This window comes from Necator americanus, chromosome I (genome assembly GCF_031761385.1).
Source record: "Necator americanus strain Aroian chromosome I, whole genome shotgun sequence".
Lineage (NCBI taxonomy): Eukaryota > Metazoa > Nematoda > Chromadorea > Rhabditida > Ancylostomatidae > Necator > Necator americanus.
The window spans coordinates 19,295,355-19,317,103 of NC_087371.1; the positions used below are offsets into that span (position 1 = coordinate 19,295,355).

At 41.4% G+C, this 21,749-nt stretch overlaps 3 protein-coding genes across 7 annotated transcripts in view; 2 read left to right on the plus strand and 1 right to left on the minus strand.

Moving 5' to 3' along the window:
* Window positions 1-2,030, plus strand: part of RB195_006185 (uncharacterized protein) — a gene marked incomplete at both ends in the record, with an annotated part of 2,731 nt that extends 701 nt beyond the window's left edge. The window contains 4 exons of one of the 3 annotated variants that reach the window (XM_064179121.1): window positions 1-298; window positions 343-410; window positions 468-789; window positions 843-2,030. The exon at window positions 1-298 is cut by the window's left edge and continues 701 nt beyond it. In XM_064179121.1, the coding sequence (XP_064036105.1) occupies window positions 1-298; window positions 343-410; window positions 468-789; window positions 843-2,030 (1,876 nt within the window). Of the gene's footprint in view, window positions 411-467; window positions 790-824 lie in introns of those variants that run through there. The other 2 variants (XM_064179119.1, XM_064179120.1) reach the window with 2 other exon arrangements.
* A 49-nt stretch (window positions 2,031-2,079) lies between these two features.
* On the plus strand, window positions 2,080-16,010 carry RB195_006186 (uncharacterized protein; the record flags this gene model as incomplete). 3 transcript variants are annotated; one of them, XM_064179122.1, is made up of 7 exons in its annotated part: window positions 2,080-2,257; window positions 13,897-13,988; window positions 14,051-14,134; window positions 14,200-14,260; window positions 14,319-14,449; window positions 14,514-14,675; window positions 15,918-16,010. In XM_064179122.1, 7 exons carry the CDS (start codon window positions 2,080-2,082, stop codon window positions 16,008-16,010), a joined length of 801 nt encoding a protein of 266 aa, XP_064036108.1. The 3 variants fall into 3 exon arrangements, with proteins under 3 accessions (XP_064036108.1, XP_064036109.1, XP_013306613.1); XM_013451159.2 differs by lacking the exon at window positions 2,080-2,257 and having other exon boundaries at window positions 13,902-13,988; XM_064179123.1 differs by lacking the exons at window positions 13,897-13,988; window positions 14,051-14,134; window positions 14,200-14,260; ... (1 more) ...; window positions 14,514-14,675; window positions 15,918-16,010 and adding exons at window positions 11,537-11,628; window positions 11,682-11,771.
* A 357-nt stretch (window positions 16,011-16,367) lies between these two features.
* Window positions 16,368-21,504, minus strand: RB195_006187 (uncharacterized protein; the record flags this gene model as incomplete). The annotated part of the gene is made up of 7 exons (XM_064179124.1): window positions 16,368-16,445; window positions 16,750-16,842; window positions 18,782-18,853; window positions 18,919-19,062; window positions 21,132-21,231; window positions 21,304-21,379; window positions 21,444-21,504. The coding sequence occupies 7 exons, from the start codon at window positions 21,502-21,504 to the stop codon at window positions 16,368-16,370; spliced, it is 624 nt and encodes a 207-aa protein (XP_064036110.1).
* Window positions 21,505-21,749: the final 245 nt, after the last annotated feature.

A 21,749-nucleotide genomic window follows, 5' to 3' on the forward strand; every position in this document is an offset into this window, starting at 1 on the left:
CAATGGCGCGACTCCTGCGGAGATCGACCACATACTCACCAACCGGAGGTGGTGTCTACTTGACGTCTCAGTAGTACCATCCTTTTGTAGTGGTTCTGATCACCGTCTCCTTCGTGCGAAAATACGACTTAGCCACACGATGGAAAAGAACATCTGCTATCGGCAACGAAGGAGAAAAGAAGTCGTCTACGACGATTGCGTACTCGAGGACTCCTTGTCCCAAGGTGACTGGCAGATTGAGGAGGACCCAAACGTAGACTACGAGATGCTGCTCAGAGATTACGAGCCTGTGCTGAACGTGCCTCGAAGCCGCGCACGACAAACTTGGATCGAATTTCGAAGACCACCAAGGAATTGTTAGGAAGAAGAAGGGCTTTGAGGCTTGATCCGAATGCATCGCACATTGAACGGTTAGTAGCAAACACTAGCTGCAGAAAAGCGTTGCAGGAGGATCTTTTGAAGTACAGGCAGAAGAAGATTCTAGAAGCAGCACAAAGAAGAACGAGTCTAAAGAAGTGCCGCAGGGATTTGCGCGAATATAATATTCCGCTAGCAACCTTGCTGAGCGAAGACGGGACTCGCACGTCTTCTCGTCGTAAGATGGAAATCATTACGGAGAGGTTCTACTCGAACCTTTTCCGTTCATCAACTCCTGTGTCAAGCCCAATCATCCCCACTGGCGAAGCTCCACCACGGATTCTCCCTTCGGAAGTACGAGTCGCTATCAAGAGCATGAAACCTGGCACAGCCCCGGACCTGATTTTATATCAGCAGACTTTCTTCGGGCTGGTGGCCGTCCGCTTCATGTAATCTTAGCAGCGCACATGACATCCTATCTTCAGAAAGAAAGGATCCCAGACCAGTGGAAGACCTCACGAACCGTTCTTATCCATAAGAAAGGTGACCGAGAGGACCTTCGGAACTACCGTCCGATATGCTTGCTGAGCGTGTTATACAAAGTATTCACCAAGATCATCCTCACACGCATATCTAGGACGCTGGATGAAACCCAGCCTCAAGAACAAGCTGGATTCCGCCAAGGGTTCAGCTGCTTGGACCACATCCAGACCGTGTCGAGGGTCATAGAGGTTTGCCGGGAATACCGCCTGCCCCTTGTTCTAACCTTCGTCGACTATGAGAAAGCCTTTGACAGCGTAGAAACGAATGCAATACTGTCAGCGCTGGTCGATCAAGGTGTGGACGCGTCGTATGTGAGGACATTAGCCAATTGCTACGAACGATGCACGACTAAGATACAGCTTTTCCACCGCCCTCTCACCATACCCATTGGAAAGGGGGTACGACAAGGCGATACTATATCGCCGAAGCTGTTCACGGCTGCATTGCAATGGATAATGAAATCACTATCCTGGGAAGAAAGGGGCATACGTGTTGATGGAAGATTTCTTTCGAACCTTCGTTTCGCGGATGACATCGTTCTCTTTTCGAGCAGTACCAATGAAGCAGAAACGATGCTCAACGAATTGAACGAAGCAGGGAAGAGAATAGGACTACGAATAAACAGAAAGAAGACACAGTTCATGAAGAACGCGCACTGTCAGGACGGAGGAGTACAACTTGAAGGTTCCCAAATCGTGGAAACTCCGTCATACGTATACCTCGGACGTTCTATGAACATGGAAAACGACTTGAAGGAAGAACTGAATAGAAGAATGAGAGCAGCATGGGCAGCATTCGCAGCCGTCAGGGAAGCTACGGACCAACTGACGGACCATGATCTTCGTGCCCATCTGTTCGACTCGACAGTCCTTCCAGCGCTCTGTTACGCAGCAGAGACGTGGGCAGACACCGCGGCCACGTCTAGGAAGCTACTTACTACCCACAGAGCCCTTGAGAGATGTCTCCTGAAGTTTAACCGGCGCACACAACACCTTGCCGGTCTTCGTAGCTCCGACTTAAGAGGAATGTCCCGTCTTCGCGACCCAGCGGAATATGTATCGAAAGCAAAACATAGATGGGCCGGTCACATCATGAGAAGATCGACGATAGATGGACTAAAAGAACGCTAGAGTGGATCCCAAGGGACGCTAAACGCCCCCGAGGGAGACCGCCAACGAGATGGAGCGACGTGTTCGCTGCACGGATGGGCCAGCTGAGAGCTCAGCTCGATACGGCTCAAGGACCTCGTCAGCGTCACTCACGAAGCTTGAGAACATCTTGGATGACAATGGCGAGGGAACGAAACGAGTGGAAGAGATGCTGGGGCCCGCACGTCGAGTGAAGACGGGCCATCTAAGTAAGTAAGTAATTAGCACATAGTGATGTGCTAACATGAAATGTGAATACCATTATCGTACTGATAGAAATAACTTCCACGTCAGATCACGTAAACTGTTCGCTGCTATCAAAGCAGCCGTTTGGATGCTTGCTTCCAATGTGTGAAGAAAGGTGGTTGCCAAACGGGGCAAACGTGCAAGGAAATAGATACGAAGGGGAATCGCAGAGATGAAACGCAACATGTGCAGAGGCGATGGCTATGAAACAATGGTTCGCAACGTATCACTTACTCTTTGCCAAATACACATGAATTAATTTCGAGGTACTACTGCACAACTGCAAAGCAATTACACGCAACCGGACCCATTCCATAGCAATGGACCGCCCTGAGGCAGCAATCCGACGCCGTGGAACTCGGCTCATCGCATTTTATAGCTTGCTGACGCCGGTGCCTCAGTCCGATGCCGTGGGTTAGGTCTCATTCTCTTTTTGGAATTTCGTGAATGACACTCATACATGACAGCCAGTCTTGCATAATGATTCTAATGGTAGAGTGCTCGTCTTTAAAGAGCGTGGTGATGTTTTAGTCCTCATCCAGAGTATACTTTTGCATCATTATGGCGCGTTATTATATAAGACGATATTTGAAAAGCGGGTCTAATGAAACCGGTAGGAAGTTCAGCTGTGACTTCGCAACCGATAGTTCGAAACCGCACTAATGCCAAGAAACCTTCTATCCCTTTGAGGTAAAGATAAATTGGCACTAGACTTGTCAGAGAGGACAAAAATACTGACTTGACACATCAGCTCACCATCCTCCAATTCTTTGTAAGGCTGCACAAGCGTTCAGAAATCTCAAAACGTTCTGATTTGAGGTCGAACGCGTAGGCGCATCAACATACAATAGGCACAGTAACTCTTCGCGAGAAAACGAAAAAAAAAACGCGAATATTAGTTTTTTTCGTTTATTCTCATAACTCGCCCCAATTTGATTTCTATCAGTTTATGGGAGCCCTAGAAAAAACTTTAGAATCCATTGCTAGAACATTTCCTGAAAATACTACCCGTGGCTACGTACTAGCAGTGGTGAGTCTCAGATAGTTGCGATAGAGATAGATAGCCCCAAAAATAGATGATCTTTGATGTGAATAGATTAATTAAAGCATAGGAATATTTGGTCAGAGTACCACTTTTCAACTCGAAAACCGACTTACGTCGCTGGTTAGGAGGCCTTGCTCACCTAGAATTTCCGAAGAAACTATTTTTTCTGGCACCTCTCCGTTTCTAGCTTTTCTAGCTGCCCAAGATTTGTGCGTCTGCTACGGTTAGAACTTCGCCTTCTTCTTATTATTTGGTGTTATGTTTGAACGTTTTTAAAGATTAATCGACCAGTGTTTTAGTCTGGTCAAAACTACATGAATCACGAGTGTAGTTACGGTGCATTTGCGTACGCGCTCGAAACAGTGCAGTGGGAGCAGCAGTTGGAACCGAGGTGGGACCGTCGTGAACTGCAGCGAGTGGCGCCAGCAAGGGTTTCACCACGCTCCTACCCGCTACGCTCCACCGAAGGGCCTCAATAGAAGCCGTGCACGCAACGGCGTACCTGCTTCATGTCGTTTTGACCCTTCTATACCTCTGTCTATACAGCAACCTGTAAAACAGGTTCTACCTTTTGAAGTATACTTAAAGGGATCACCCCACGAATCTGAGGTGGTGCAGATTTCAGGTGGAGTATTCGTATACAGGATGGGAGACTACGGATAGGTGGGTGATTCCGTCCATTTCTTCCTAATTGCCGTAAAAAACGGCCCGGAAGATACGGCTTCATTCCTTTTGGCGCACCATTTTGTACAAGAGGTTCGATTGGAGCGCGCCAGTCTTGTGCGGCGCCGCATCTTCTGGGCCGTTTTTTACGGTAATTAGCAAGAAATGGACGGAATCACCTCCCTGTCCGTAGTCTCCCATCCCGTATACGAATACTCCACCTGAAATCTGCACCACCTCAGATTCGTAGGGTGATGCCTTTAGGGGAGTGGTCATATTTTCCAGCTTCGAGACCTTTTAAAATGGCAAACTTGTTAAATTTTCTGCGCAGTTTTGCAGAAACATCATTTTTGTGGTTCCTCAGAAGTGTTTAGAAGTTTCGAATGGATCAACTTCTTAGGGAGAAAGAGACTTATTGGACGATAGCGTCAAATTTTTGTCAGTTAGGCCTGCCCACCTTGTCGGCAGGCTATTATTATCTAGGTCTTTATATAGCCAGCCGCATTTGTATCTCAGGCGATAGTCTCAATTGATCACAACGATGCCACATCGCTCGATTCGTCTAGAGACATTTGAGTGTAGAAGAAGATGAAATGTTTCCAAAAGAATTCTCAACAAAAATTTAAGGTGTTCCTCAAAAGACCAAATTAATTTTTCAATACTTCATACATTCACAGGAAATTAAAAACGACGAACAAGGCTACAAACGACAATCACAACAATGAAATAAACAAATTATGCTCAACAAATCAGTCATAGTCATCATCGGAAAAATCGTAAATATCTTTGTTCTGATTACATGGTGTAGGAGCTCCAAATATCCCTTCTTCGCTTCGAGGCGGTGACAAAGGATTTTCTTGCTCCTGTTGCCACGCGGTGAAGACTTCTCGATATGCTGTTAATAGCATTTTTACGGTTTGCCAAACGCATTCCTCTGAATGCGGACATACGCTGAACTACTTGAACACAAACTAGATATACATAAGATAAGATGTCAACATCTTTAGCGAAGTTTGTCACTACATAGTAAGGACAAAGGTACCTGACGTACAAATTTTCTTCTTGTGTTTGTCTTTCTTTCTATCGTCAAGTGGAGCTTCGAGATGTCGTTTGGGAATATTTCATTCTCCAGCACGAGAGCAAATTCACCTATTTTTCCACGCTTCAAGTATATCCACATGTAGCACACATGTAGCAGTCGAATGTGTACTTCATCTTTTATCTCTTATCCATTCTAAAACATTCACAGACGTGCACCATAAACAAGAACACGAAAAGAGTTCATTGCAATTCCGCTTACAAAACTGTGGTGCAAACTTGGTTCTCTTTTTTTTGTTTGCAAATTCGTGTAGTTAATGGGCAGGCCGTTCTTCTGCTATTCAGTGGAAAGTGACAAGGAGCAATTCATTAAATCGTCTGTTCAATTTAGAGTTTGATAGGAATAGAATAGCGGCTTGACAATTCATCACGAATGAGAGGGCAGTACTATGTTTGCTTTAGTGTGATTGTAATATCATGCTATATAATAACGCGCTTAGTCCGTGTGTGTATGTGTGTGTTTGTCTGTGTGTCACGAAAATACTGCATAATGATGCAAAACTCTCCACTGGTGGGATGCCGAACCATCGCCATGCACCTGATAGGGGAGCACTCTACATTTCCACCATTGTCCAGAGGTGAATGTCTATGTATGTTGGGTTTGATAGGCCAAGATAGTTTCTGTCATTGGTTGGTGAGGGTAAATAAACTTCTATGTGAATTTACACTTTGCAAATTACATTTACAAATTTGCAAATTATCATGCCATATAATAACTGACTTATTCTGTCACGTGTGTGCGTCTGTGTGTGTCTCAGTCACGAAGTTCCAAAAAGAGGAAGAGGAATATCATGGCTTCGGTTTGGTGCGCTGGAGCTCCAACGCGGTAAAATTAGATGGGACGGGTCCTACGACGTCGAATTCGTGCCCCTGAGTTAGAAAACCATGGAGGAGGGTGAGACGCGTCCCACTGCCTCGGATTGGTGCGCGGGAGCCCCAACGGCAGAATGGGTTTCTATGACTCATTCGCGTATCTCTTTCCAAGCATATTTCCTTGATGCTGCTAACATCCTTTCTTCACAAAATGGAAACACACATACAAACCGCTGCTTAGATACAATAAAAGCCAACACACTTCAACTTGGTCTGACGTAGAGTTTTATCTTCATCACTACGATGATGATATTCACCTCATTTCATGTTAGCACATCATTCTGTGCTGATAGTTGAGAACGGAGGAAACTTATACTTCGAATAATGTTTCCAAGTTGTTGAGGTTTCAGAGAAACTTAGGAAGAAAGTCATGAAATCTCTCATCTATGCCTAAATTTTTGAGGGAAAAAATCGAAGAGAGAGTTGATAAAAAACAATTGTAATTTTGCAAAAAAAGTCACTACTGTTATTTCTTATTGATCGGTGAAAGCGAGCGAAGTGAACACTACAAAAAGTCTGAAGTCCGGCTTTAGCCAGACGTTCAGACTGGCGTATGGTGTAATGTGTGTTCAGGATTTCAGTTCGGGGATTTTGACTTTCGTTTCTTTTGCGGCACACGTTATGTTGATGAAACCAATAAATAAGTGACAAATAAAGAGTTTATTCTCAACATATAACATCGCAATATATGTAACCTTCACGAACGACTACAACCTTATGAACCAGAGTACTGAGAAGACAGGCAGCTCAGAGTTGGCTCGATCACAACAACGAACTTTTTATTTATATTATATTTACATCAACGATGTCCTAAATATTGGTGCAGCGCACAGTTCAGTTCTAGTAGAATTCAGGATGTATCACTTTTATGGTTCAAGTGATTCATGAGACTTTTACGGACTGTGACCAGGCTAGGTTAGAGAATGTATGTGGCGCAACTCGCTCACAAGAATCGGCAAGCTCGATAAGTGTGGTCATTAAGGGCAACATATCAGGGATCTAACGTGGTGAAGGAATTCGCGTAAAAAGCTAGAGACGAGGTTGTAGATTGTGAGATCCGGGTGGCTCCGCCCATCTCTTCCTAATCGTCATAAAAAACGACGTGGATGACGCCGTTTTTCGAGTCAATTTCGGTTGCAACGCGCTACCCTTGCGCACACGCCGCATCCAAGTTTCAGCAGTCGAGGGTTAGTGAGGTCTGCTCACCAGCCTATTCAAGTAAAACCGACCAATAGACTGCTGAGGGAACCGGAAAGTGTAACATGGAAGAGCGTCCTAACGTGCCTCTATGTACACGTTAGAGCTTAGGCGGTTCCTATCCTGTTTTTTTACGACTATCAGGGAGAGATTAGCAGAACCACCCTTGGTTTCGGAATCTACAACCCTACTTCTAGCTTCTTCTGCGAATTCCCTCAGCATGTCAGATATGCTGCCTTCAAAGTTTAATCTAATGGATCGATTTTGAACTGAGGAGTTTGCAGCACTGTACTTCATTAATTCTTCACATTAATGTATACAAATGAGTGTATGTGCATACATATGAAGACCTAGGCTCCTGTATTGAGCTGATCGATTTATTTATGTATTTTTTTAACACCGCTAAGTAGCCCTAACACACTGAGAGCGAGGAAACTATGTCAATTTATGAAATCAAAGAGACATTGTAATAGTGGTTTAACCAAAAATTACGAAAATGATTGAATCAGAATAGAAGACAAAGATGACAGGTTTTTGCATCAACTTTTCAGGTATTATAGTTTACCGATATCGAATAGTAATATGTTCCGTAAGATATAAGGATGTGGACGGAAACCAGTGGTAGTCACATCCTAATTATATTGATTTCATTTCTTCCTTTCTTGGTAAAATACCATTTCCGGCTCGTATCCAAGGTCGTACATTGTGGACTAATTAAGTTAAAATTTGGGTTTGGTGAACTAAAAGTTAAAGCTCAAATCTGCCTTGAGATGTAACAAACAGTATTAAACAGAAAAGACTCCTGGACAAGAGCTAGAATACCTGGAATCGAGACAATTATTTCTGAAAATAGAAGAAAGGTTTAAACCTGTTTAAGAAGAGACAGTAGATTGACTTCTGCGGAAGTTTCCGCAGCAGAGAAAGTTTCTATAATTGGTCAGCGAAAGTGATTTTATCCCAGTGCAGCATTTTATGGACTAGCGAATTGTGAAGGACTTTTTGACATCCGAAGTTTAAAGAGAGTTCTTTCAGGTGTGATGAGTGTATAATGTATTTTGTAGTAGTCACTACGTCCTGGTTCTTCATCAATCTATAATCGGGTCAAAACGATATGAAGTACGGTGCATTTTGCGTACGCGCTCGGAACGGCGCGATGGAGGCAGCAGTTGGAACCGAGGTGGGACTATCGCAAACTGCAGCGATGGATGGTGCCCGCAGGGATTCCGGTACGCTTGTAACCGCTACGCTCCACCTAAGCGCCTCGAGAGGAGCCGCGCACGAAATCGCGTACGTGCTTCGTTTTGACCCTACTGTAGTTTGTAGGAGTAGGCTGGATGAGGTATCAAGGTCGTTCGAATGTTCTAGCAGGTCGTGTGCGGGTCAAACGTAATGTGTGAAGATAGATTTTCTTTGTGGTGTTATGGAAAAAGAAATTTTTAAGCGTTGTAATTTGCCCGCTAAGCTAAGTAGTAATAATGGATGATTTTTCATACTAGAAGCCAAGTACTCTTATAATTTAGTAACTGAACACTTGTTCAAATGTCCTTTCTTCGGATCACTAGAACGAGAGCATCTGTTCCGAAGACAGTGTAAATCGTCCTAATGTCCTGCTATTCTATTGATCTGGAAGTAGTTCTTCGTAAAATCGACAATCAGTATTCCACAGTAGGAAGTGGTGAGCCTAAGTACATAAAAATTCCACTGTTTAGTTCAGAAGTTCCAGATTGCCTCAGATAAATGTTTTTATATCATATCTGGAGTTGTGAGAAGGATAGCTCGTGAGGGTTTTTAACTTTCTGCAGCGCAATAATGAACTGACATTTCTCTACAGAAATCTATGGACACGAAATCTAACGCTACTTTAAAAAAATTCATTGGTTAGTTCAGAAGCTAGAAAAAAACTCAAGGGAATTGCAGCCGGATCTTCGTTGCCATGTTTCTGTTTATGGCACATCCGGGCAAAATTGAAACTGAAACTGATATTGAAATAATTTAAATGTATGGATAATCATCCTGGCAAAGACAATTCCTAGATTTTTAACCTTCCTTCCATATCTGAGCAGCCGCTGAATATACATTCCAGGTCATCTAGTTCTTGCTGATGTTTGATCTTTGTTGACTCAACATTCATATATAATGACTTTTCAAAGTTTTTTGAATGTACATTCAGGAAATTTCTGCTCTTAATCATATGTTGGAAATTTTCAGCAGAGGTGTCGTTTTAAACAACCATCTACCTGAATTAATTTATGACCGCAGATTATCTTTTCCACTGTATCAAGTTCTGAATATTCGCCTTAGTAGTCCACGACAAATTGCAGAAAAAAAATTGAACTTGCTTCCACACTTTAAAGGCATCACCCCACGAATCTGAGGTGGTACGGATTTCAGATGGAGTATTCGTATACGGGATAGTAGATTATGGAGACAGGTGTGATTCCGCCCATTTCTTGCTAATTGCCGTAAAAAACGGCCCTGAAGATGGGGCACCGCACAAAGCTGGCGCGCTCCAGTCGAACTCCTTGTGGAAAGTAGTGCGCCAGAACGCCTGAAACCGTATCTTGCGGGCCGTTCTTTACGGTAATTAGGAAGAACCCGTATACGAATACTCCACTTGAAATCCGCACCACCTCAGATTCGTAGGTATTTATTTCGTATTTGCCTTTAAAGGCATCGCCCTACGAATCTGGAGTGATGCTGGTTTCAGGTGGGTTATGCCTATGCGGGGTCGTAGATTATGGGGAGGAGAGTGATTCCGCCCGTTTCTTCCTAACTGCCGTAGAAAACTGCCCGAAAGAAGAGGCGCGTGCAGAAGGCGCTATTTTCTACAGCGTGTTCCTATCGAGCTCGTTGTAGAAAATAGCGCCAAGGAACGCTTGAAGCCGTTTTTTATGGCAATCAGGAAGAACCGGACGGAATCACTTTCCTCCCCATAATCTACGACTCCGTATAAGAATACTCCACCGGAAATCCGTACCACTGCTGATTCGTGGGATGACGCCTTTAAGGAAAGCGTATTCGAGCATTCCGTGAACTTTTGTGTATTACAGGTGCAACAAATACGATTTTTTTAAAGCATTTTATCGTCTACTAGCAGGAGTGCTAGGAAAAATCTAATTCGCAAGAAACTACCAATTTTTTGGAAGACTTTCTAAATATCTTGTTAGAGAAGAGCTGCCAAAGTCGTCTGTGTCCTCCTTCGAAAACGTGGTCGTGAAAGAATCATTTCTCGATAATCCTAACGAGCAATGTGACGGTGTACAAGAAACCTCTTCTGCGAAAACTGCGAGGGACAGAAACGAATGGGAACACGAAGACAAGAGAGTGGTATCCAAGTAAGTAGAAAAAGAGCGACTCGAAGGTCACCTGCACTAATATCGTAATATCCGCTATCAGCGAACTAAAAGGGAATTTTTCAGTAGTTACCGTAGATAAGATGTTTCTTAACAATTTAACACATCTTAACAATTTCACATGAAACTGCGCCACACCACTGTGAAGGTCGTAATCCAAAAATGATACTTCCTTGCAGGATGCTAGCGAGCAGCCGACTATTTCCCAACAAACACGTCATACTAACGCGGTATTCAGTACGGATCTGCCACAACAGCATTTTAAAAAGCGTAAAATTTTTGCCGCCCGAAAATGGACTTCTTTATACGTACCTTGAACAATCCGAGACTTTTTCAGCACATTGTAAAGAACTCAAGAACTTAATATATTAGCGGTACCAGAAAGCAATATTCTAACGCACGTCAACCGAAGTATTGTGTGAAAAATGGATATGAAATATTGTTTGTTTAAAAATTACCTTCATGCTACAGATTCGAAAATGAAAACTTGCCCATCAAATGATCGAAGGTCATTGACAAAAATTTCGACCATATCAATTAGTTGAAAAATTATATCTGAGGAATTATTCTACCTTAACCAACCAGTATTTCACTTAAAATTGGCAAGAAAGGGCATTTTCTGACACCTCGTAATTAAAGCGAAAAAGTAAAACGGACACCGAAAAGCAAAAGTTTAAACTTATTGCTCCTAGAAAAGATGTGGATTTGTAAGTGTGTAGCTAGCCCGAAAACGAATTGGAATCCGCTATTTTCTTTTTTTAGGATGACAAAAAGATGTTTAGTCATTTCTAGGACATAGCTTTCCTCCAAACAACCTCCTCCGCAATATTGCCACCAGATGATTGATGAATGCTATATAGTAATTATGTGATCCGCTCAGGCATCTAATCGACCTTGATCACGGGGAAATGTGCTGTTATCACGGAGAGGGACAGGTTTGGTTGACGCTCTGGTTGTATTGGATGGGAGTGGTTGGGCCCCTCAATTGATCGATTTCTCATTGCACCTTTAAGGTACGCATTCTTTCGTCTCGTTACCTGCATTTTTGCGATCGATTGTTCCTGAGATCACATTCATGAGATCTACACTTGTACGATTCGTTATGGTCAGTTAGGACAACGCTTGAATTCGTGTCGTTTTGACTCATCTATTTGTCAGGGACTGCTCCTTTCAATGTGTACGTCTTCACTTCGGACGAATTGCCCACTTTTATTCCATTCAAAACCAACATTTGCTCTTCTCATATGAGTGGCTATCCAGCGAAAAATTGCCTTGCCAAAGTACGCTTTGCAATGTTGGTCCCTCAACGATTAGTTGTCCTTTTAATTGTGTTTCTCACAAAGAAATAGCACCTTTCATGCTGAAAATAGTTGATTCAATGCGAAAAAACCTATGCCCGCGACCGAATTCGGATACTGACACTACGGTAAAATCTTGGAAAATGTCTCTTGAACTCTGTGTTGTTACAGTGTTTACCTATTCTCGGTCTATTTGCGCACCTTAGACTTTTTCGCATGTGCTCTGCGGCTCTCAGACAATTATTTTCACCGATGTGTTCCTTCATAACACTTATAAAAATCTTGTACCTACACTTCTTTATTTTATCTGAAGCTACTTATTTCACTCTGCCATTTGTGTATTCCCGTATAATTCTTACTTTCTTGAAATAAAACTTTTTTAACACTTACATTTCAAAGTGCTGAATAAGTATTTAATAAAGTGGTGTTGTCTTTCTGAAAAAAGACGAAGAAAAGAAGAAAAAAAGCTTTCTACTTTGTTCCACCTACTTGTATTGGCACAGTCTAGCAGAAACGTTTCGACGCGTTGGAGCCACGCGGTTTTCTTTCCTGTTCTTCTTCAATTCCGTCCTGATTCCACAGAACTTATCCGGAGAAAATAAGAAAGGAATAAGTTGGTATTTGTATATTCCAATAGAAAATTAAACTGTAGCCTGATAATCACAACCTTCATAGCATTATTAGTAGACGTTCTCTGATTTGATTCGCTTACTGTTGAGGAAGCGCACATGAACGTCACTTTTTCAAATTTTTTCGAATATCAGTTGGCAACACACGGCTCAAGGGAAACTGTACATGCTTCAAAAGCACTCAAAGGATTTCCTTTGCTCCGGAGCAACTTTGAACGCTTTTTGTCCATCTAAAAGTGTCTAAAATTTGAAATTCGCATTCAAAAAACTGAAGAGGACTATATTATTTTGCGTAGTGAAGAACTTCAATGAACAAGTATTTACTTTAATTAGAATTAATTGAAACTCGCATTTTAGCTTAGCAGTCGTCCGACGGTCGCGCCGAAACCGTTACTTCTCACTTGTTTTTATCTTTTTATAATTATTGGAGCCATACATTTCCTCTCGTTTAATTAACAACATTTACAATGTTCACCACCTCTGATCACCATTTTTTCGATAGAAACAAACAACCGAAGTAGTTTTGAACTGAGAATAATCTCTGTACAATTCCTGCCTCTATCTCCCTTACAACGTTTTTCTGCGTTTCAGTCTGTTGGAAAAGGTTGACCACACCCTTTCGTTGGGATGTCTGACATTCATGGAAGACTGTTTCGTTATTATTCTATTATGCAGATGTCTATTTCATATAATCCGTCTTGTACTTTGTATTCCATATTTTTATCATAAGGTCAATTTACTGCCATTTATGTACGATGCTATAACCATGGTCTATTTAACCGTTTGAATAATCTCTCAACAACAACGAATTTGAATGGAAAATTTCTGATATACAACATTATCTTCCCTTTTTTCTTATTCCGAGGACAACACAGATCCGAACAAAGGGGTTTTTGCTTAGTTCGAAAAATGCCACCCAACAAAATTATATTTTTTTCCACAGTATTTGCACATAGCGCTCAGTGAAGTGCTGAGGGAGTTCAGCCATTGAAAATTCATTTGCTTATGCTATATCGCAAAAATATGGCTGGTGCTTCAGGCACAATTCGTACGTTCTTGAGATTTTTTCTTTTTCTCATACGTTTGCAAAGATTGCATCTTCTGGACTCGACGACACCATCTTCACACATCAGGAATTTTTCTCGTTGTAGAATAATTGATTATTCAGTTCTCCTATCGCTGCACCTTCCTTCTCAAAATTATCCATATCTGCACTCGTCGGATGCCGCTAAAACTTGAAAAGGTGTTATCTGGCTTTGGAGTTTTGACACTTTGTTAAGACCTCACTTCTGATTGTTTCTGCCTGGATAAAACCCTGAAGAAACGTGAACGTAATTTCGTTTTTTTTCCTGCTGTTTACGTGCAAATTTATTTACAAGTTGGAGACCCCTGTCGTTACACTAGATTTTATTCGTTTATTAAAATCAATACACTCCATCCATTAAGAACTCATGGAACGACGCGAAGTCTATACCACGCAACAGCCTGATGGCACATATGTGACGACGACGACACGAACTCAGACAAAATATGCTGAGGTACGTTTGAGGTGCACCATTCAGAACATTCGCTGGTTTTTCTCACACCATTTTTTTCCTAGGATAAAGTTTATGGATGCGGCATGGGCCAAACAAACAAATATTACTGTTTAGGACCTCACGGCATTCTTCGTCTCCTAGAAATAGTAGGATTTCTTTTCTGGTGTTTTTTTTTCAAGTGTGAGCGTGAATAGTCTCATATATTTTTTAGTTCCTTTGCCTCGTAGTTATCTCGCTTATCACATCAGTGTTCGGACCTGGGCCATTTAAAGGTGAGATTGTCCAGAAAGGTGTAAAAGAAACAAATTTGAGGAAGTTTTGCGATTCTAGGAATACTCTTTGGTCAAACGTTGCTTCTGATTTTTGCCGGTGTAGCGATGTGCTTCACCTTCATTTTTCTTATCGTCTACTTCTTTACTCTGAATGAGACACACCTCGATTTTTGGCCCTGGAGAACTACAGTAAGAGATCCCAAAGGGAGATGGAGAACTCTTAATTCACTTCGGTGTAGATGCAGCCATTTAGGATCTGGTATTTTCTGCCACATGCTGCTTTTCGTTCATTGTCTTAGCGATAGTCGAGGCTTACTATTCGACTGGTAGCTGGTCAAATAACTGCAATGACATAGGATCCGATGGCTTCGTTCATAACGGCTGTAGAATCATCTACGAATGGGCGTTCGCGTCGGTAAGTTTCTCTATTTCCTAGTATTTCTACAAATGTACAGAATGGTTCCTGGAGTCTCTATATTTCTTTCAATACTTTTTGTAGTGAACTTTAATTCGACTATTACTGAGAGTTTTCTGAAATCTCTGATACAGTGGTGATGCTTCGTATTTCAACGTTTGTTTCCTCAAAAACCACTAAGAAAAAGATCCAAGCCTCCTTTCAAGAAATACGATTAACAGAAACGTTATAGTTGAGACTCTTGGTGAAGTAATAGTATGGCCTTACCTGATTAAATAGGCCAAATTTTTTCGCGCTATCAGAAAATGAAGAAAAGAAGCAAACGAAACCAATATTTTACTTTGAGCGCGTTATCTTTCAACAAACTCGGTTGAAAACGCTTTAATTGAGACCAGGTTACTTCTCGGATCAGAAGAAAAGTGAAGAATTCCTCGTAACTGAAGCCTATGAAGGTCAAATTAGATTCACTCACTGCCTCAGTGCACTCTGAGGTCGTGGCTGTTTTTCATCCTGCAGACCGGTGTGCATCGCACATGAAGCTTGTTTCTTTCCACACATTTTTCCACTGTACAGGTTTCTAACAAATACATCCTCTGTCGTACAATTAACGTGAGAGATGATGCTTTTAAATTTTGGATTCCATACCGATTCTCGTCTTTCAAAATGTAAAATAAAATGTAAGATGAGTGCCAGTAATTCCTCCTTAAAAGCAGTGAAAACGTTCCAAGCAACTGAAAATTTTTCAAAAGTATTGAGTTGATATATCACGTAAACAGAGAGGCCGGTTCCCATCTGAAGTACTCACTAGAGAGCGCGCTGCATAGCTATGGTGGAGAATTCGGCTCTCTTTTTGCTAGTGCCTATTTTTCCTAACTTTACGTTGACTCATCTCCGTGTTAAGGGTGTAATCGACCATCGTACGAAACTAGAATTCTTCTCAAACATTTCCTTTAGCCAGAAACCAGTTCAAGATGCAATAGTTGTAATGTTGTGTGCATTTAACAAAATCAGCAAACGATTGTCTTTTCGATTGAAAGGTGCAGAAATCAACTTTCATTTCATATGTGCAAGAAATCTCATGTGAATTTAAAGTGCCCTATAGCGAAGATTTCAAAAATATAATAGTGACGAGCAATTTATCCCTTAATTCCTTTTGTTGTTTGTGAAAAAGTGGAATGAGCGAGGCGCTGAGCCGCTAATTTCATTTTACATTCCCTTCATCACATTTAATTTAATTTTCAGTTTCTCTCATTCATTTTGGCATGTCTCTATGGGATCAGCGCCTTCCTAGCGTCACGCGATCGTAGCGCTTCGAGAATCATTCGAGAGTACTAACGCCCCCACCGGACAGCCAGCCATATAGAAATTGTCAGATATTCTGTGATTGTTCATACTTGCATAATACTCACAAACACCTCAATAACAGCATTTCTATCTTCATTCATTTACATGATATATGCAATTCTGAACATGGCTTAAGGGATCCTGAGCATGGTCGGTTTGTCATGCATGGCAATTCGGGAAATATCACATATACATGGTGAGAAGATCAAATAAGTAGCGATTGCCAGTAAAATGCTCGATGATGAGGCATGACGGAGGCGAAACGAGAATATAAGGCACAGAAACGACAACTAAAGAAATCCGCACAAAATAATGTACAATTGACCTGTGAATCCGCCTGAAGCCAAGCTATAAATCCTTGTTTTCGACGAGGTCTTCCAATCCGCTGATAAATTCGGCTAACACTTCTGCATGTGGTCCATCAACCTAAAACATTAAAAGCAACAGTAAAAAAGCCTGTTACCAAATAAATACGAAGAATAAGATCAGAAGGCCGTCTTCAGGAAAATTCTATGAGGTAACTGTTCATTTAATTTAAGAAGATCTGAAGAGAATAAATGCGTTTGTGTAGCAACACTCAGCTAAATCCATTCGCTGTTTCAACTACGTTCTGAAACGTCACCCACTTATAAAAATAATCTAGATATCACTTGATATTCGTAGCAGAAACGCAGAAATTTTTCGAGCATTTTCAGCTTTTTCTACATAAAGACAGAAGCAAATAACCCACCTTGAATACGATATCGAGAAATCCGATGTTAGTTAAATGCGCAATAACATGCTCTAATCGTCGAGTGGATTTATCTGACAATTTTAACGAGACCTAAAAACCACTGCATTTCAAAGAAAAAGGTTAGAAGTAGAAATCAGAAAAATCACAAAAATTAGCGTGCGCCTAGTCAAATATACCAGATCTCGCAGATTTCTACTTGTTCTTTTGTTATTCATGGTTATTTTAATGAAAATGAAGAAATGAAAAAAAAAATGAAAATGGAAGCTAATAACCACAAAAATTGTATCATACTACTGTGGAGAGTTCTTATCAGTTTCAACATCAGTTTAGCGAAATTTCTGCACGTTTGTTGTTTAGCGTTGAATGAGTGCATGAAGGATAAAGAATAAATTAAGTGCGCAAATTGATCAGCACCATGGGGATGTGCTCACCAATTCGACTTCAATTCAGAATCGCTTAGGAGTTTTGAACGCGCGCGCATTGTCACGATGACTTGCGAGGTTAATCCGCTGGGTGAAGTCAGTATTTCCATCATCCCAGGTGTGTTTGATGCCAATTTATCGACCCAAAAAGGACAAGATCCTTGGTTAGCACAAAGGCGGTTTAGAACCATTGGTCGGTCTGGAGGAACGGCTGGACGTTTTACACCTGCCCTCGATTTTTGAGCGTAGTGACAAATACGAAGTTCAACGTCAGATCACGTAAACTGTTAGCTACTTTTTAATCAGCCGTTAGTATACATATTTCCAATTTCTGAAGGTCCGACCAACCTGAAGCGAATGTCCAGGGAAATAGGTACGCGGAAGAGTACAAAGGGTGGAACGAAAGACATGCGGCTGTCACGGGTATGAAACTGTTCACAACATCTTATTAAGTTCTTGACAAATCCTCAGAGTTATCGTGGCCCTGGAGTACCGCTGCGCACCAGTTCCATGCCATGAGTCCCATCCTGCGCTATTTTACAGTTTTGAGGCACAGGTGCACCAATTCGGACGCCGTTGGATCCGTCTATCTTCATTCTAGAATTTCGTTCCATATATATATATATATATATATATATATATATATATATATATAAAACGAAATTCTAGAATATATGTACATATTATGCTATATAATAACGAGCTTATTCTGTTGTGTGTGTAACGAGATTCCAGCACGCGGTGAGACGTGTCCAACGGCGTCGGATAGGTGTACTGGCTTCGCAAGGTAGGAAAATGGGGAGATGTCCCATGTAATCGATTTGATGTGCCGACGCCAATAACCATTATAAAGTGGTGGGACGCGTCCCACAGCGTCGAGTTGGTGCGCCAGAAAACGACAAAAGGGCTTAAATGAGGCTATATGACACCGCGATGTAGTAGAATTGCGCAATGACTCTAAGTGAATTTGTCAAGAAGTAAACGAATCTTTCTTAACCATTTTATGGTCATGAAAGCTGCTGTGTTGCCTTTCACCCTTACGTGTTCAAACGTATGTTTATTCCCACGCCACGTTTGCCGCATTAGGTTGCCAGCATCCTTTCTGCAACGATTGGCAACCCGAATGCAACCGGCCGCTCAAGTAGCAGCTAACAGTTTACATGATCTGACGTCGTACACTATTGTTATCAGTACGGTGATGACGTTCATGTCTTTTCACGTTATTCTGCTCTAATTCTGGAGGAGAAAGAGAACAAAAACTTATGCTTCGAATTATGTTTGCAAGTTTCTTTTTACGGAATCGAAGGAATATATGTGGGTGCGAAATCAAGTTTGAATACTCTCCAAATGTAGTACTGACGCGTTTATAGGACCCTGGAATCACCACTTCAATTCATGATCATTTCGTTAATGCTCTGATTTCTAAAACGAAAGAGCGGAAGAAGTTAGTAAGTCTGATGTATCTGATATATATGTATATGTCAGATACAGATATACTCTGTCTGATATATATGTACGCTGTTACAGACTAGGCCCATTATTATATAACATGATTTTTACAACCTATTGGTTTGAATAGGTAGGTAATTATTTTGTAACAAACCCACCAATGGTGTGAGTGAAGACTGCATTTTCTTAAGCAAATCGATCAAATAGGACCGCTCAAACGAGTACCGCACCTAAAAATTTTTCATTTCGTCAACACTGTTACACTCTTCGCTCAGAAATGGTCGAAGTATTTGACCTGCACAAAGGAAATAATTGTCAACGTAAGATTGTGAAGCTGTTTTTGAACGTTCATTAACCGGACGACGTCCGCCTCCGACAGTAAATCGTTTCTCGCTAATAGCGCCATTTTAACAGCCAGTTTGATTATGTTCTTCACGACCTGTAATAGAGTTCTTACGGCATACCTAGCAGTGAGGTAGTTTGGACGTGTGAAATGAGGAGGTGGACAGCAGACTCGTCCGCGAGAAGTGATACTTCTATGCGTTTTTGTGGAAATCTATGGAGCTTCCTTGTGTGCATTATCCTTGTTTAATGAGTAGTAAACAAACTGGACAATACATAAATAACAATACAAACGTACTTAATATAACTCTCTTATAATTCTATGTTTATTCTGTTCTTCTCTTACGTTTTGTACTCAAGCGCTAAAATATTACTCTCTTAACAAATGTCGAAGGAATACCACACGGCTGAAAAGTTGGGAAGTTATGTTCGAGTTTAGGAACCCTCCTGAACCACGCCCAAGATGGAAGTCGATCTTTAATGGGGAAAAAACTATACAAACGATCCTGGATTTCGCCAAAATACAGCTAAATTCTGCGGAGAAAGATAAATTTCGTAAAGAAACAACAAGATGTATGAAGGTCACATAAGGATTTTTCTATTCTCAAGATTTCCGCATGCAGCAATAAACTTCCTAACAACCTGAAATTCTTATTTACATTGAGTTGTCGCACTTAAAACGACATAAAATTTGTTGAAGAAATAAATCTGAAATCACCATATCAAATAAATTTGCACGAGTGTGAGAAGCATTAACATCAAAAGGAAAATCATGAATTAGATACTGCACAGGATGGTTCGCAAAAAAAAAAATCACTGCACTACATACGTATTTTTTAAAGAAGGTTTTTAAGAATGTGGCTAGCAATGTAACTTAATTTGGAAGAGACAATCCAGAACATTCATAGATGAAATGCTGAGGACTCACTCCGGCCACCTTTTCAAAGAGTCCACAATCGCATGATTGGCGAAGATAAACAAATCCCGCTCTCTTATATTCTCTTACTGTACGCAGGTTTTTTTTTGGAAAAAATATTTGTTCATTAATCAGAACACTGGAACGCACATCATTCATTAGGTTCGGTACAAAAACAAACATTTTTTTAAACTTCCACTCTTTGAACTTTGTTTTCTGTTGATTTATTTTGTTTATCAGTAGCGTAAAAGACAAATAATTTTCCTTTGAGCACCCTATTCAATAATAAGGACACTATAGACGAATAGGACCAAACTGCATCAAACGCGAAATATGGTAATTTGGAAGTACTGTCAAAAAGCTATGAAAGCATTGGTTAGGAGTTATTACTCACCATTTTGCGGGCACCCTTATCGTTATTTTGCAGGTCGGTTGAGTCAACGATGTCACATGGAAAAAATCAAAACATCCGCATGCGAAGTTACAGTTTTCCTTCTTTGTGGACAAGATTTTCCTATCGACTCGTAATTAATAATTGAAAGGACTATAAGGCGTTTCATAAGACCTACACGCTTCTTAAATCCAAGAATAAGGAACAACGATGGTACAGAAGACCTTCTTAAAAAATAGACTTCAAACATTTGAACGTATAAAGAAAGTAAAACACTCAAGTAAAACACAACAAGTTCCCAAAGTGTTCAAACTCCTATTTTATAGTTGTACTGTGTATAAGTTCTTTCAATGACACCACCAAGAAGAGCTGTTTAAAGGGATCACCGCACGAATCTGGGGTGGTACGATGGGTTTCAGGTGGGCCATGCCTACGCGGGATCGTAGATTATGGGGAGGAGGGTGATTCCGTCCATTTCTTCCTAATTGCCGTAAAAAATTGCCGTAAAAAACAGCCGGAAGATACGGCTTCGAGCGTTCCGGCGCGCTATTTTCCACAACGAGTTCGATTGGAGCGCGCCAGCTTTGTGCACACGCCGCATCTTCCGGGCCGTTTTTTGAGGCAATTAGGAAGAAATGGACTGAATAACCCTCCTCCTCATAATCTTCGACCCCGTGTAGGAACTCTCCACCTGAAACCCGCACCATCCCAGATTCGTGGGGGATGATATTTGAAGAAGCACTGGACTTCCAAGAAGAAAAGAATCGCTTATTCCATTCCGAACCGGTTGTAAAAACAGAAAGCAAAGAAACGAAAAGAGATGAGAACGATCTGATCACAAGAAAGGACATAAAAATACCTTCTCTGAGTCTTTTTTAGGATAATATGTCCGAAGAACTTTGTAAAAACTATCGAATACCCGAACAACTGCATCACTGAGGAAGAACTTTGTAGTTTTCCTGAAAATTTGTGTGCTGGAGTCAAATGAGTCCAAGTGACAGCAGTGTGAAGGTCAAGCGAAAAATGCCCACCTGGTGCTCAGCTTACTGGCGATCTTCTTTTGTGCTCTCACAGATAAAGTTGCTGCCGAGAATCCACTGTCTTGCTCTGTAAAAAGTCACAATCTTCCCGAAGCTAGAGTAATCTAAGGACTAGCCAAAAAAAATCCTACCAGGTTGCTCTGCAACCAGGTTGGTTTTGTTCCCGAACACCCTGGAAGTGTAGCGATGCATAGCGAAGCCAGTGTTTAGTGAGTAACGACCTTCCGTACCCGAAAAAAAGCGCGCTAATTTCAAAAATTCAAATCGTTTCTGAGAAGGTCGCCAAGCGATTGGCGGTGTATCGAAGAGAGAACGAGAAGCGGAAGGGCAACGAGAAACGATTGGAAGTAACTAGTAACAGCCAAGTAAGGTTGGATAATGCCATCTAAACCGATCACGACCATTGTGGGACAGGCTTATTGTATGAACATACCCCT